The 14,176-nt window shown below is 34.4% G+C and overlaps 1 protein-coding gene and 1 long non-coding RNA gene across 2 annotated transcripts; one reads left to right on the plus strand and one right to left on the minus strand.

Moving 5' to 3' along the window:
- Positions 1-792: 792 nt before the first annotated feature.
- Positions 793-10,233, minus strand: LOC138138290 (sialin). The gene is made up of 8 exons (XM_069058125.1): positions 10,070-10,233; positions 4,419-4,497; positions 4,157-4,371; positions 3,865-4,101; positions 3,507-3,812; positions 3,178-3,457; positions 1,350-1,591; positions 793-1,297 (listed from the first exon to the last, which is right to left on the minus strand). Exons 2-8 carry the CDS (start codon positions 4,438-4,440, stop codon positions 1,073-1,075), a joined length of 1,527 nt encoding a protein of 508 aa, XP_068914226.1. The 5' UTR covers positions 4,441-4,497; positions 10,070-10,233; the 3' UTR covers positions 793-1,072.
- Positions 10,234-10,447: 214 nt separating this feature from the next.
- Positions 10,448-13,956, plus strand: LOC138138299 (uncharacterized). Its single transcript, XR_011162003.1, has 3 exons — positions 10,448-13,516; positions 13,567-13,746; positions 13,797-13,956. It is a non-coding gene; the product is annotated as an uncharacterized lncRNA (long non-coding RNA).
- The last annotated feature ends 220 nt before the right edge of the window (positions 13,957-14,176 follow it).

The following is a 14,176-nucleotide window of genomic DNA, read 5'->3' on the forward strand; positions in this document are numbered from 1 at the left end:
AAATTGTAGGTCGACACTTGCTTCAAGAAAGGTTTCTGGTGTTGATTATAACGTGCACACTGCACACAAGTACGACATGCGGACTCTTTCTTGGCCTGATCTTTATGAATAAAAGGACGTTTGTTGACAAGGAAGGTTATTTCATCGGCAGCATTCTAAGAAATATTTTACATCAGAGTTTTTTCTTCTGTAATAAGTTCTACTTGCACTGAATAGTACATTTGGAAATTCCGGAACAATTTTTATTTTTACATAACCTTAAATTCCAAAATTTTGTATATTAGCCATTCACAATCTTTCTGGGGCCGAGTTGGCTATGACCATCTAGTGATTTTATTGCCAGTACCTCGATGGTAATTGAATTCCCTAAAGGAAATGGACCCTTGTTGTGTTAGACAAGATCTTCTTTTGAGATTTCTTATTAGGTATCTTGGTGTTAGGTTAGGTTGTTTTCAGTTTAACTTTGTATTTTTTGAATAGGTACATTGTTGCCGGATGTCTTAAATCTGGTTTGTCCTTTTTAAATTGGAAATAGCATCGTTTAAAGAAAAAATCATAGGTAGCCAACTCGGTCCCAAAAAGATCGTGAACGTCCTTTACTTATTCATAATTTAATTTAAGACTTTCGACTATACTTGCTGAGGCAAAATTAAAATTTTTCCATGTTTTTATCGCACCATTTGATATAAAACTGACGTATACACGGGGAATTATGTGATAAAATACCGCACATTTTAAATGTATTAATATTAATGCGACCTGTTTTAAATTGGGTAATAGATAAACGACAAATTGGTAAAATATCGCTTTATTGTACATCGTTAAAACACTAGGTACATAAATGTCCCGGCGTATGCAAAGAAGTTTTTATTTCATATCACGGCTCACTGTAGGTCAATGTAAATCAAAGAGAAATCATTCTCGAAGTCTGTCGTTGTATAAGTGCCTGGCATAATGAGAAGGTTTTATGCAATTTTTTTATTGTTATCCAACCGGTCACGACCAAATACTGAATCTTTTTATAAATCGACAATTAAATAAACACAAAACACGTAAACATTTAGGATCTTATTTATACTTTGGTATTTTCATCATCATTCTCTCCCATTTTGACCGTAATCTCACTGGCATTGTCAAAAGCAGGATTCTGAATGCCATCTTTCTCTGGTTCTTCATTTTGTTTGACTTGATTCCATGGCTGTATCTCTGCGCTTCCAAAGATGCAAAATACTAAACCGCAGACGATGTAGACCAGCGCACCAATACAAAAGATGATGTGCCATTCGTCCAGACCATTCTGGAAAAAAGAGAATTGAAAAATTGAAGGGAGAGTTTTAATATTGATTTACATGGTTTGCTGTAATTTGTCCCACGATCAGCGGCGTGATAAATCCTGTGGTACTTCCAATGCAGTTGGCAATTCCGTACAAGGAGCCGGCATAGTTCGGTGCCAGATCTTGAGAATTTTGCAAATTTGTTAAAGTGGAGGCGCCGTTAGAGCCCAGTGACATCGTGAGCAAAATCACCGACCAATTTACATCGCATCCTGTCAGGTTCAGGATCAGGAGTAGCACTCCTGGTATGATGTGCGCTAAATTTCAAATTATAGTCTTGTCAGAATTCTAAATTTCCACCATTTGTTGAATTATGTTGGCTAAACAAAAATATTTCTAAACTGGGGATTGTTAAAGCCGAAGTTGGCAATATAATTATGTTATAAACATAATTACATAACATTTTTGTTTTATAATACAAAAATTTCCGATAATATTCAAAAAACATCTGGACTGTCAAAATCAAAATTGCAGTTGTTAGGTTGGTTAAATATCACTAGTTATTTTCATATTGCCTAGTTGTCATCTGTGATTTTTTAATTTTTCAAACTATTCATTTGTTTAAATTGACATTGTCAAATAAATTGAAAATTATTTAAGTTTATTTTGTAAAAAAGTTAAAGTGGAAAGTTCAAAACGAACTAGGGTGGTTCTATTGGTGCGAGAGAAGAGGGCCATAAGAAATTATTATGAAGAACAAACAAAAAGGTGATAACAACGGGAAGAAATTACAAATTTGTTCCAAAGCCACTCCAGTATTGTTAACTAATAATTGGTGTTCGTTCTTGTGATTCACAAATCAAAATTTTGCAGATAAGTGTTAATCAAATGTGAAATAATTTTCTTCCGATTCTGAATATTAAATGAAACAGGTTAGTTTATTTTGGATGATTTTTGTTGTTGTTTAATTTGTTACCTGTTTTCAGTTTGTTGTGTGTTTCTTATAAACGTCATTAAACTGCTCCAATTCATTTAGTTCGAAGCAATGAATGATTCAAAACATTTTTAATTCAATAATTAAAAATGAAAACATAACCTAAATATATTTTGATGTCGGTACACTCTAGCGAAAATTTTTTATACCCAAGTACAGTGGCGAGCACGGAATTTCGCACACATTGGACATTTCACTGACTTAATTTTATTAAAATGAGATACTGGCGGCAGTTTCGTGACAGTTTAGGTGAAACATCAGTCATGATCACATATATCATGCGTATCCCACCTCATTATTGATTATAATGACAATAAAGCTTAGACTAAATAGTTTTTTTTTAATGACGTACAAATTGGCGTGCGAAATTCCGTGCTCCCCACTGTACAGTCGAAACAAGCATTTTATTTAGAATTTAATTTTGACAGTCCAGGAGTTTTTTAAATTTACTATAATTTACTTGACGCTAAAATGAAAAATGCTCTATTGCGGGCAAAAAAAGTGGGACATCAACGTCATGGTCTTGACTTTTTGGAAAAGGAAAATAGGAGTATAAAATAAATGTTTAAACTGTCAGCTGGAATAGTGTCAAAAAAGTGACAATAAAGCTTGAACTACATCGAATTTTTCAAAACTGACAGAAATTTGATCTCCCACTTTTTATGCTCCCAATAGTACAATGCTTCGAAGAGATTAAAAGGTTGGTACCGTTCTTTTCTTTTATTCTAAAATCTTGAGTGGTAAAAACAACACAAAAAATGATAACCTCACAAATACAACCTGAAGCATTACGCATTTGTCACCAAACAGTGTTGCCGGTTGTATTTCTAACGTAGAATGCAGTGTTGGTGGAAATTTAGAATTGAGACACAGACTTTACAAGTTTTTTTTTATTTTGCTTAAACTCACAAAAGAGGATGAATCCTTTCCTGACCACGGTCGTGGACACGATGTTTCTTTTCCTGATGAAGTCCCCGATCAATCCAAAGATAAAACCGAAGATGAGTCGGGCTAAATAAGGAAGCGCAGCAAGGATTCCAGTGTGACCTAGGTTGAAACCCAAAACTGTCGAGAGGAAGTTGGGGCCGGCTGTCATCAAAAAGTACAGCCCCCACAAGTTTCCAAAGTGGAGCAGGATCAGAGCCCAGAATCGCACCGAAAGGAAAATGTCTTTGTAGGGGAGGAGTCCCTGCAACTTGGAGTTGATTGTTTGGTTCTTTTTTTGCACGTGTTGGTACCTTGGTACGCTTGATCGTGTCCCCCAAGCTCTTGGTGATGTATAATTTCTCCTCCTCGCTTATGGTCGAGTGTGCTTCGGGACTGTCAGCAACTAGCAAAATCCAGAAAACGCACCACACCAGAACAATCCCTCCATTGATGAAGAACGACCAAGACCAACCGAGACTCTCGATGATGAAGCCCAAAAGGGGCCAGGTCACCATGGTTCCAAGAGTACCACCTAGAAGGGCCCCGATGAATTTGCCTTTCTCTTCGGGAGGTGCCCAACGCGACACTAGACAATGAAGACAAGGGTAGATCACTCCCTACAACCATAGAGTTAAATAGCTCCTGGTGATTATTTTTTGTGGTTGGTACCCCACACAATCCGGTTAAAAATCTTGCCACGATTAGACCCATGTAGTGCCAGGAGGCCATCAAAGGACCCAAAAGAGTCAAAAATCCGGCTGCCAAAGTCGACAACATGACAGTTCTAGTGGGTCCGAATCTTTCCCCCAGAACCCCACCTGGGATGCAAGTGATGGTGTACCCCCAAAAGTAAGAGCCCAGAATTAGACTCTGAAGACTAGAATCCCAAGGGTATCGTGCCCCGTACTACGAAAACAGAAAAATGAAGTTGGTGGGAAGAACAACAACACTTCATTCTCACATCTGGAATTGAAGTTTGGTGTTGATAGTGTTCACTTTCTGAACTGATGTTTTCGATTTTTTTCACTGCACATTCTGGGATTGATAGGTTGCCTCCAGTTTTGGCAGGCTCTACCATAGCTATGAGATTGATGGACATGTTTACTCTCATCATGTAGCTGACGAAACATGCTGTGAATAGCATTATAGCTATCACGAATCTTTTAGGGATTAGATCTGAAATTGTGGTGGTAAAAAATTGTTGTTGGTTGGGATTTTCGTACCTTGGGAGCAAATGTTGGCCATTTTGAGGTGTAGGGTGTCGTCGTCACAAGAAAAATAGATCTCTGTGCATTATTTGAACTGGAACAACAATGCAAATGAAAACATCTTGCAAGTCATATTTTTTTGTGTTCGTGTAGGTACATTTCTTTAAGTCTAAATGGCGAAATTTGGTATCTGTCATTAATTTGGTGTATTACAGTTCCGGTGATTGTGTCTTAAAAAAAAACTGCTCTAGATACAGTTGGTTGCAAAAAAAACTGGAACTGTCAGAATAAAATTGACACATTTTTACAATTTTTTTCATGGTGTGAAACCTTCTTACGAGAAATAGGTTAGAATTACATATGTTCAAAATTCAGTGAAATTTTTTAAAATTATTTGAGGGGTATTGTCAAATAGACATTTAATTGACAAATGGACAAAACTAAATTTACAGGCGCGAGCAATAAATTTTGATCGTCAAGGTCATTCAATCGAAAATGCTCCATTGTAAAACACTCGTAAATATCATCATGTTGTATGACTAATTGTCATTTTTTTGACACTTTGTTGACATGGGCATAATCAGGCAGGGATTTTTTTTTTAATTTGTGACAATCTAACCAAATTTCGAAATGACATTGACGACCAAAATTTATTGTTCGCGACAGTACATTAGGAAAATTTCCTTTTCTCATTTTTTTTGCAACCAACTGTACAACGTGTCTCAGAAATAAGTACATTAATTTTAACCAGTGACAGATCTCGTCAAGAACAATAAAATTTTTATGTAACATTTTTTCGAAATATAATTTTCATTTCAGTCGTTTTTTTTTTACTCTCCCATAAATTAACAAACTGTCTATTTTCTAGTTATGTAACCCAATGACAGTGACCGTGAAATAATAGTTTTTCTAAAATCGGCGCAAAACTGTGTTTTTAGAATAAAGTTTTTTCGCTGCGCGGCCGAGGTAGGACACAATGATTACATATTCAGTTAGTTCAGGTGTTGACGTGTTAATTCTGTGATTTAAACTAAAATTTTGTAAAAATGGCGCGTTTATTTTCGAATGGTGAATACATAGATGTTGTGTAGTGTATGGTGAAGCGTGCGGGAGTGCTCCTGGAGCCCGGAGAGTTTCCGTATGACTTCTTCATGTGGGGGTACATGAAGGATTTGGTATACAATTGAAGTTTTAAAGAACAGAGGTATGTTGGAAAGAAAATTAAAATTGCAACATTGTGGACAAATACCTACCTGAAAAATATTATTTGTTTTTTGTAAAATAGGTAATTAAATTGTGTGTAAATACCATTTATCAATGTGAATGTTTTCCAAATAATAATTATTTTTGAACACGTGCGACGTAATTGCTTTTTCTAATTTGCTGTTTTAAAAAAACATTCGTTATGAATGGATTAATGAACCATGAACAATCCGAAATCGACAATTTTTTTTTCAGTTGGTAACACATTGAACTGAATGTCAAATGTCATTTTGAGTTTGAGGTATTTGTTACTTTCGTATTTATTGTGTGATTTTACCGGCAGCAAATGTACTGTGGTATTCTCTGCTATTTTCCGTATTTCTGGCGGAGTGCAAGACATTTTTTAATCTTTCACTCGCGAAAAATGACAATTATGTTTAAAGACAGTGACCGTGAAATAATAGTTTTTTTTTCTACTTTGGTATCATAAAGAGCATTTTGCGAGACTAAAAGTAGTGTCACAATGGAACTTTTTGTGAAACTGTTTTTGTTTTTTTTTTTATACGTATTACGTTGGTATTGCTGTAATAGTAATAATAATAATAGCACGCTGGCCGGCGTCCGGTATCTCCGGCGAGCTCCTGTTAACAATTAAAACATTTGACATAAATTTCACAGAAATGCCACCATAACTCATTCCACACAAAAGTCCCTAGATTATTTCATAATTAGATTTTTGAGTTTCTATGAAATTAATGCGACCAAAGTAGAAAAAAATAGTACACTCGTTTTATAAGACGCACCGTGACACTAGTGTCACAATCAGCGCAAAACATTGTGTTTTTGGAATAAATTGTGTTTTTAGAATAAAGTTTTTTCGCTGCACGGCCGAGGTAGAGACACGATGATTACATTTCCAGTTAGTTTTATCCGACCACAAAAGGCAGGTGTTGACGTGTTGATTTTGTGTTTGAAACTAAAATTTTGTGAAAATGGCGTGTTTATTTTCGAATAGTGAATACATAGATATTGTGTAGTGTATGGTGAAGCGTGCGGGAGTGCTCCTCGAGTCCGGAGAGTTTCCGTGCGACTTCTTCGTGTGCCACAACAATTCACAATAACAGAGGTATCTTGGACAGAGTGGAAGAATTATTTCGTTTAAAATATTTATTATTAAAATTGCTTTCACTTAATATCTACCATATGATTGGTAGCTCTAATAAATCGAAACATGGATAGTCGCAAAAACAATTTAAAAACAGAGAGTGACATGAATGAAATAGCCGAAAAACACTTTAAATGCACAGCCGCAAAAACGTGTAAGAAAACTAACAGTGAAAACCAAATGAAAGGAAAAGTCAAAGCAAAAACCATAATTAACAGTAATGTATTTATAATCAGAAAAATTATTTCTAGTACTAGTATTAGTAATTTCTAGTACAGTCACGGCCACGGAATTTCGTCAGTCGTTGTTATTCAACTGACATAACATAGTTGTAAAACAGGTTTTATATATTTCTAACCCCATATTGGAATTTTTGACATGGATGTCAATTTGTCAATCAAAAACGTTACTGGTGGCATTTTGATTTTTATTGTGCATGACAGAATTTCTCTCACAAAAATGTTGAATTTCGAAATAAAATCGACCTGTCCGATTTTTACATCACCTAATGCTATTTTATGAATTTTGTTCCAAACTTTATGTTCACACTGTATATTCCGTTTTTATCGTACTATTAGTTGTCGTTTAATTTTTTTATTTGTACTTTAAACCAAGTGTGCTTTGGTACCGGGTTTCTTTTAATGATCGAGACAAATTTAGTGGGTTGGCACTCCCGATCCCGAATAATTCGGACTCCTGACTAGTCATTTGTCAAAGAGTTGTCTGTTGATTCGCTTTCTAGGTTAAGATTTTAGAAATAAATATGATTTATTTTCACTTTTGAACTGTCATATTTCAATCTGATAGTCAAGTGTACCAACATAAAATCGTGAATATGTTGCTAACCGAACAAAAAGTATTTCAATCATTAAAAGTCACCCGGTATTTAAATTAATCAACTGTACTGTTTTTTTTTTGTAGCCAGGTATTAAAAGAATTTTTATCAATATGCATATATGTATTTTAAAATACTACCTACTGAAAAAACCTGTTATAACTGGTATTTTTACAGAATGATAAATTATTAAGTAACATTTAAAGCTCTACAAGACTTAAATTTTCAACAATAACCACTGCATATTTGTTTAATAAATTATGTAATAAATAACAAATGTTTCGTGGACATACTTGATTCTTGCAAAATAATATAAATACATACGGAACATTTAATAATTCACTTCTATTAGAATTGCAACATTGTGGACAAATACCTTTAAAATATTATTTGTTTTGGGTAAAATGGGTAATTAAATTGGGTATAAATACCATTGATCAATGTGAATGTTTTCCAAATAATAATTAAGTATTTTTGAACACGTACGACGTACCTAAAGTCCATTCAAAAATCAAAAAACCACCAACATTGCATTTTCCTCGATAGTTCCTATCGGCAACGCTGTCTAGTGTAAAATTTGGTGAGACTTGTAATTTTGAGGTTAAATATTTATTAAGTGTCTTGTTTTTCTAGGCATGTTTAAGTAAAAATAATAAGAATCAATAAATAAATGAAACGTGCTGCTAATAAAACAATATGAACTAAATTCAAAGCAATTGAATTTTATTTTGAATCAAATAAATGTCATAATTTATAGTTACCAACATAGTATGAAAAAATATCTACCTATAATCTGTTTCAAAATCAAAAAACCACCACCTGTTGAATTATGTTGGCAGAAAAAAAGAAATCTCTAGAATAAGTTTCATTTTTCTGGATTGGCCCAACCTTCCGCCAAAATTTGACCTTCAGTGTGTCACAAATATCAAATTATAAAAATGCCTCAAAAAACAAGGAATCTTTTAACCGCTAAATTAAAGCGAGCGTTTATTAAGTGCTTCAAAGAATTTAAAAAACACGATAAACTACGACCAAAACGACTGTCAACAGTTTTATTTCATAACCCCACGTTTTTTTGACACTTTCAAACACACTAAAAACAAAAGTTGGCGACGTTGTCGGTTGTATTTTCGAGGTAGAATGCACTGTTGGTGGATTTTTGATTTTGAAACAAATTATAGGGTTTTTTAAATTTTACCAGCCTAAAGCAACAGGTGGGGTGGTTTTTTGATTTTTGAATCGACTTTAATTGTTTTTACAGTTTATAAAGAATTTACTTATAAAAATGTTGAAAACCAGAATATGGAATTATCGATAAAGTTCCGTAACACAATTTTTGGACAAATTGTTATTACAACGGAACGCGGTTTAGCCCTGGCGGTCATCCATCCAAACACTGACTGCGCCCGACGTTGCTTATCTTCAAATATTATTAGTATTTCTTCATTTTATTTGTTTATTTATTTTTATTACTATGTCTTGTTCTTAAATACATTAAATATGTTTTTATTTGATCTTGCATTTCTGTATAATAATGATAATTGTTACTATTGACTATATAAACTAAACCATTATGAACTATCTACATATTTATTTAAAAATCGTTAATTAAACAGCGTGGGTTCTGTTAAATATGAAGATATCATAAATACCTTTCCTACGTAGTTCTTATCAACTTTTTCAAGACTATTATTATACAAACGTACGCGTCCTTCAATAGGTACCGTTCAAAATAATACAAAATTACATTTTCAACGGAACTAAAACATAAATACATAACATGAAAATAAAACTTATCACTTAACAATGTTGGCTGTTGCGTATATCGAAATCTTAATAATTGTTTTTTCAAATATTAGCTCTACAACGGGAAAAGAAACGAAATTTGGCACGACCTTCGTTCACTCAAATTTCTTTTTTGTCACTTATTTCAAAACCCATCGATTTAAAAATCAATCAATTTACATCAGTAACACATTAACCACAGTTCAGAGCTAATTACTTTGTTTTCAACATACCTATTACTGAGATTGAAGTAATCTTACACACGTAATGACAGCACCTATTATTGTTTGAAAAAAAAATTAATTTAGTAATGGTATCATGTGATGACATGTCGTTAAGAGGAAACAAGAACTAGAAAAAATTACACTCATTGTTGTAGTCATTTTTATCAAAATTCTTCAGTTTGGATCAGATGATCCATTATTACATAAATCAAGATTTTATTGAGAGTCATTGATGAGTACCCTCCTATTGACTTTTTTACGAGCGATCGCTCAGATAACACATTATTGCATTTCGATCTGACTTCCCGAAGGACACTTGAAAATTGTCTTGACCACGATTTGACCACCGCCGCCACCGAAGTGTCCTTCCTCTCCGTTTTTAGAGAATGCGACAAGACCGGTTTAAAAAAATGAAAATTATATTTTTGCCAAGGGATAGGCGCAAGGCACTCACCCGCGGGTGTCAACATAAATCAAAACGGCGATGTCACCCTTGGGTCGCCGCACTAGAACTCTCAACTTTCACCACAGAGACTCGCACTCGCAAAAACCGATGGACGTGCAACCGTTAAGTATATAAAGTTCCACCTCTACCGAACCGATAAAAAAGAGCCAGTAGCACCAGGTATGATCTCGTAATTGTTTAATTCTTCGTGTAAGGTGCAAAATAGAGGTCTTATCGCGACTGTGTTGATACAGAGATTTTGAGAAATTATCAAGTTTGCATAACAAATATTTTCACTAATGAGGTGACCGTCATGATTAGCGTTACAATAACAGAATGAAAAGGTGAAAAATGTGCTGAAATTGTTTACATTACATATACAAGCTGTTCAGAGCACCAGGTCGTTACGTAATAAGACTTTTTTTGAGTCTTTGGTAGAATGTTTATGGCTCGCGTAGATCCAACACCCATAATTGTAAAAATTAAAATAAATCCGAACACATAATTGTTCCATTGTCTTTTCCGCAGGTTTATTTTTATTACGAGGTTTTAGCTTACGACAATTGATAATACCCAATTCCTCTCAACAAAGTAATTATTTCTTGTTAAAACCATCCGGGAAAAGCGGATTTGACTGCTAACCAGTCGACAAAACATCGAGGGAAAGCCCCGTCCTAGCGAAAATTTCGCCTGACGCTTTCTACAAGGTCGATTGATTTTGTATCATTTTCTCAATAAAAGTTGCTGAAAATTTATCTCTGGCATGCCAATAAATCCATAAATTTTCTTATCGGTTTATTGGAATAATTTTCACTTTGCATAAAATTATGATGATTCGTATCTACAATGATCGGTAATTCGCGTCTTCCGGTATTTGCGGGTTTGCATGCATATTTTTTGTCATTGATTGTCAGTGGAAATTTCCTCATGGCAAAAACGAAAGCGGTTCCATCGGATTTATAGTTCCATAACACTCTAGAGTCTAGAACATTCCGGATTGTGGAAATATATCAGATTTGAATATGTACCCGCGGACTTCAACAACGAAAGTCATTGCCAGCAGTTATAAAAGAGATCATCTCTCATCTCTGATTCGCGCTATAAACTCTCAGAACCCTTTTACTTTCTGTTTCCTTTTTTTAACAGTCTTTTTTTTCATTTTTGATTACCAAATCGCGTCTGTATTAATAACCTTAAGAGCTTAGTAATTTCACGAACAATGTTGAATCACTGCATGTTCGATAAAACGATAAAACAAATTTTTTCTGGAGTATTCACGTACGATTAGTCGCGGTTCGTGATTTCGAAAAAGTTTAATCTAGTCGACGAAATCATTCTTGTGTTGTTATCTAATGAAAACTGTCATGTTTTCCGATTCTTACAAAAATACATCAAGAAATAACTGAACTAGACTAAACTGTATTGAAAAAAGTGTCAAGCACTATCAGTACTGTTCGTAGTCTTTTTTATAGTAATTTTGTTTTTTGTTTCCTGTGACGCTTTTTAAATGTGCATTACCTCGACATAATGCTGTCCACTTTTCATATTACGGTTGGCTTCAAAAAAAAACGGGAACTGTCAGAAAAAGTTCTGTCAGATTTTATTAAATTTTTATAGTTTGAAACGACCTTTTAGAATTTAGGTTAAAAAACTGCACTTATGTGTCAGAAATACTACTGTCAAACAGACACAAATTGACATAAATTGACAAATTAAATTTTCAGTTCACATTAGGTGAAATTTCATTTCCCGTTTTTTTTTTGAAGCCAACTGTACACTATGTAAAAGATAAAACACATTCTTATAGTCGCCATTTTCGACGTTCGCATTTCGAACATATTTCTTGAAATAAAATTCAGCCAAATATCAAAATTGACAAGTGACATTTTATTAAGTTACGCCCACAGACGTTACGCTTTAGGTCTTTTGAAATTTTGTTTTCCATAGCCGCCTCTTATCTCTCTAATATGTGTTCAGGCTGATTCACGAGGAATAATGAGCCTGACTAAATTCTCGATGCAACCAACATTACATTTTCGCACTTCGCGAAACTGTAAAACAAATTACTATCTGGATTGATCACGAGTCCCAGGTGTAGAAAACGACCCGTAGGGGAGTTTTCTATGGGACGAGTGCGCCAATACCCTTATAGAACCAGTTTTTTATGTTATTTTTTAGAATTTGCAACCTTGTTTTAATTTTTAAATTAAAAAAAAAATCAAATTCTAGGGAATTTCGTATTAATTGGTAATTCAAGGAAACGGATGCAACTACTTCTGCAACAGATTTTAAAAAGTAGAGTTTGAACATTAATATTGGAAGTTTTTTGGTGTAATACACTGAAATATTGATAAAAATTTCATTAAAGTACAGTGTACTTTTATAAAGCCATAAACGACTCCTACTGACTAACGTTTATAGACGTATTATAAACGCAAATAATAATAAAATTTAATTCATAAAATACAACTTCCCTGGATTTTCCTCTATTAAAAAATTAGGGAAATATTTATAATCGTTGAAAATTGTTCCTACAAAATTCACGAATTATTGCAAAGATTGAAATTTCAAGTGAAGCAATTGTTTCTAATAACCAAAGGTCACTGCCTACTTGGTTTTATGTTCGTTTACGTTTGATGTATTAAAACAAAAAAAATTAATTTAATGTTCGTACAAAAAATATTGTATGAACCACTTGCGTGAAGACATCTTCCGCTCATTCGCGCATTAACAAATTAAAGGCACTCGCTCCTTCGTCGCTCGTGCTTTAAAAGATGCGCTCATGCGGGAACATCGTCTTCCCGCACTTGGTTCGTAAATAACTATAATCGTCGTATTGTCAGTTGTGACAAATAAAATTATTGGAAGCAAAGCCATCATAGATTCATAATTTCATTTTTTTTTAATATCCGCGTTAGCGTTGCTAATGTGTTGTGGGTTGCATTTTCAATTCCGCCGGGCTCATTATCACTCATGAAATACCCTGTATAACACTTATAAAATCAAATTCTGGAAAACAACTTTCTTAACCGGACATTCTCCGAAATGAATCCTACTTCAGTTCCTCTTTTGTGGTAATTAAAAATTGGGGGTGGATACTTTTTGTTGGACCGATCTGTAAGTGAGCATTTCGATTTCGGCGTCCCGGATTACATCATCTGAATTGTAAACCACTTATGTGGCGCGGCGCGTCATCGGGGCCTTCCCAGAAAACCATTCGGCTCCTCCAGTTTACCATTCCAGCACAACATGGCGCCATAATCTGTACAACATATTCTCCCCACCAATCCCCTCCATCTAGGTGACAGAGTAGCAGTCTTTCGGTAAATCACAGAGCAATCCTACTGCAAACAATCTGCAATTCCAATTTAAGTTCCTCAAAAAGTGGTGGTATTTTTTTCAAAATGTGGAAGAACTTGTTCATCATAATTCTTTGCACCTTTTCCAGCGGATGTGGTAAAAAATTAATAAAATTGTTTTTTAAATTTTGCACTTGGCAATTCTAGTTCACGGTTTAAAATGTTACGTTGACGAAATACACCCTTCAGGTTGTGGCTACTTGAAAAATCGTATTTTGCAAGAATGCGACAACAAAATTGAAATATATTCGTCGACTTCAGGTTTCTACTATCAGGTATCATTTAAACAATCGCAGTTACGGTGCTACAACATTTCAGTTGAGATAGGTAATAAGTATTGACGAGATTCGACTTTCTTTAAAACTTTCAAGTTGCAGGATATTTAGAGGGTGTCGTTGGAGGTTGTACCCTTAACGGTGGGTGCAAAGAAATAACAGCACGATTACAATATGTTTATAATACAGGTGATGATAACCGTATTACTTGTCTGGAGTGTGATTGGGACGGATGCAATTCATCTCACGGTTAACAGATTACCTACGATGAAAAACTTAATGTTATCGACTGTAATATTATCCTAATACTACATACTTTGCAAAGTAATATTGTATGTTCTTGTATGTTCATGATACTCCTTGTCCTATCTAGCGTGAATCATCCGGTGTTTACAAAGACTTTTGCAACGTATAAGAAGTGTCAAAAATGCTTGACGTAACTTCAATCACACTAACAGCTATGAAGTAGAGGTTTTGTCGAC

This window comes from Tenebrio molitor, chromosome 9, assembly GCF_963966145.1.
Source record: "Tenebrio molitor chromosome 9, icTenMoli1.1, whole genome shotgun sequence".
Classification (NCBI taxonomy): domain Eukaryota; kingdom Metazoa; phylum Arthropoda; class Insecta; order Coleoptera; family Tenebrionidae; genus Tenebrio; species Tenebrio molitor.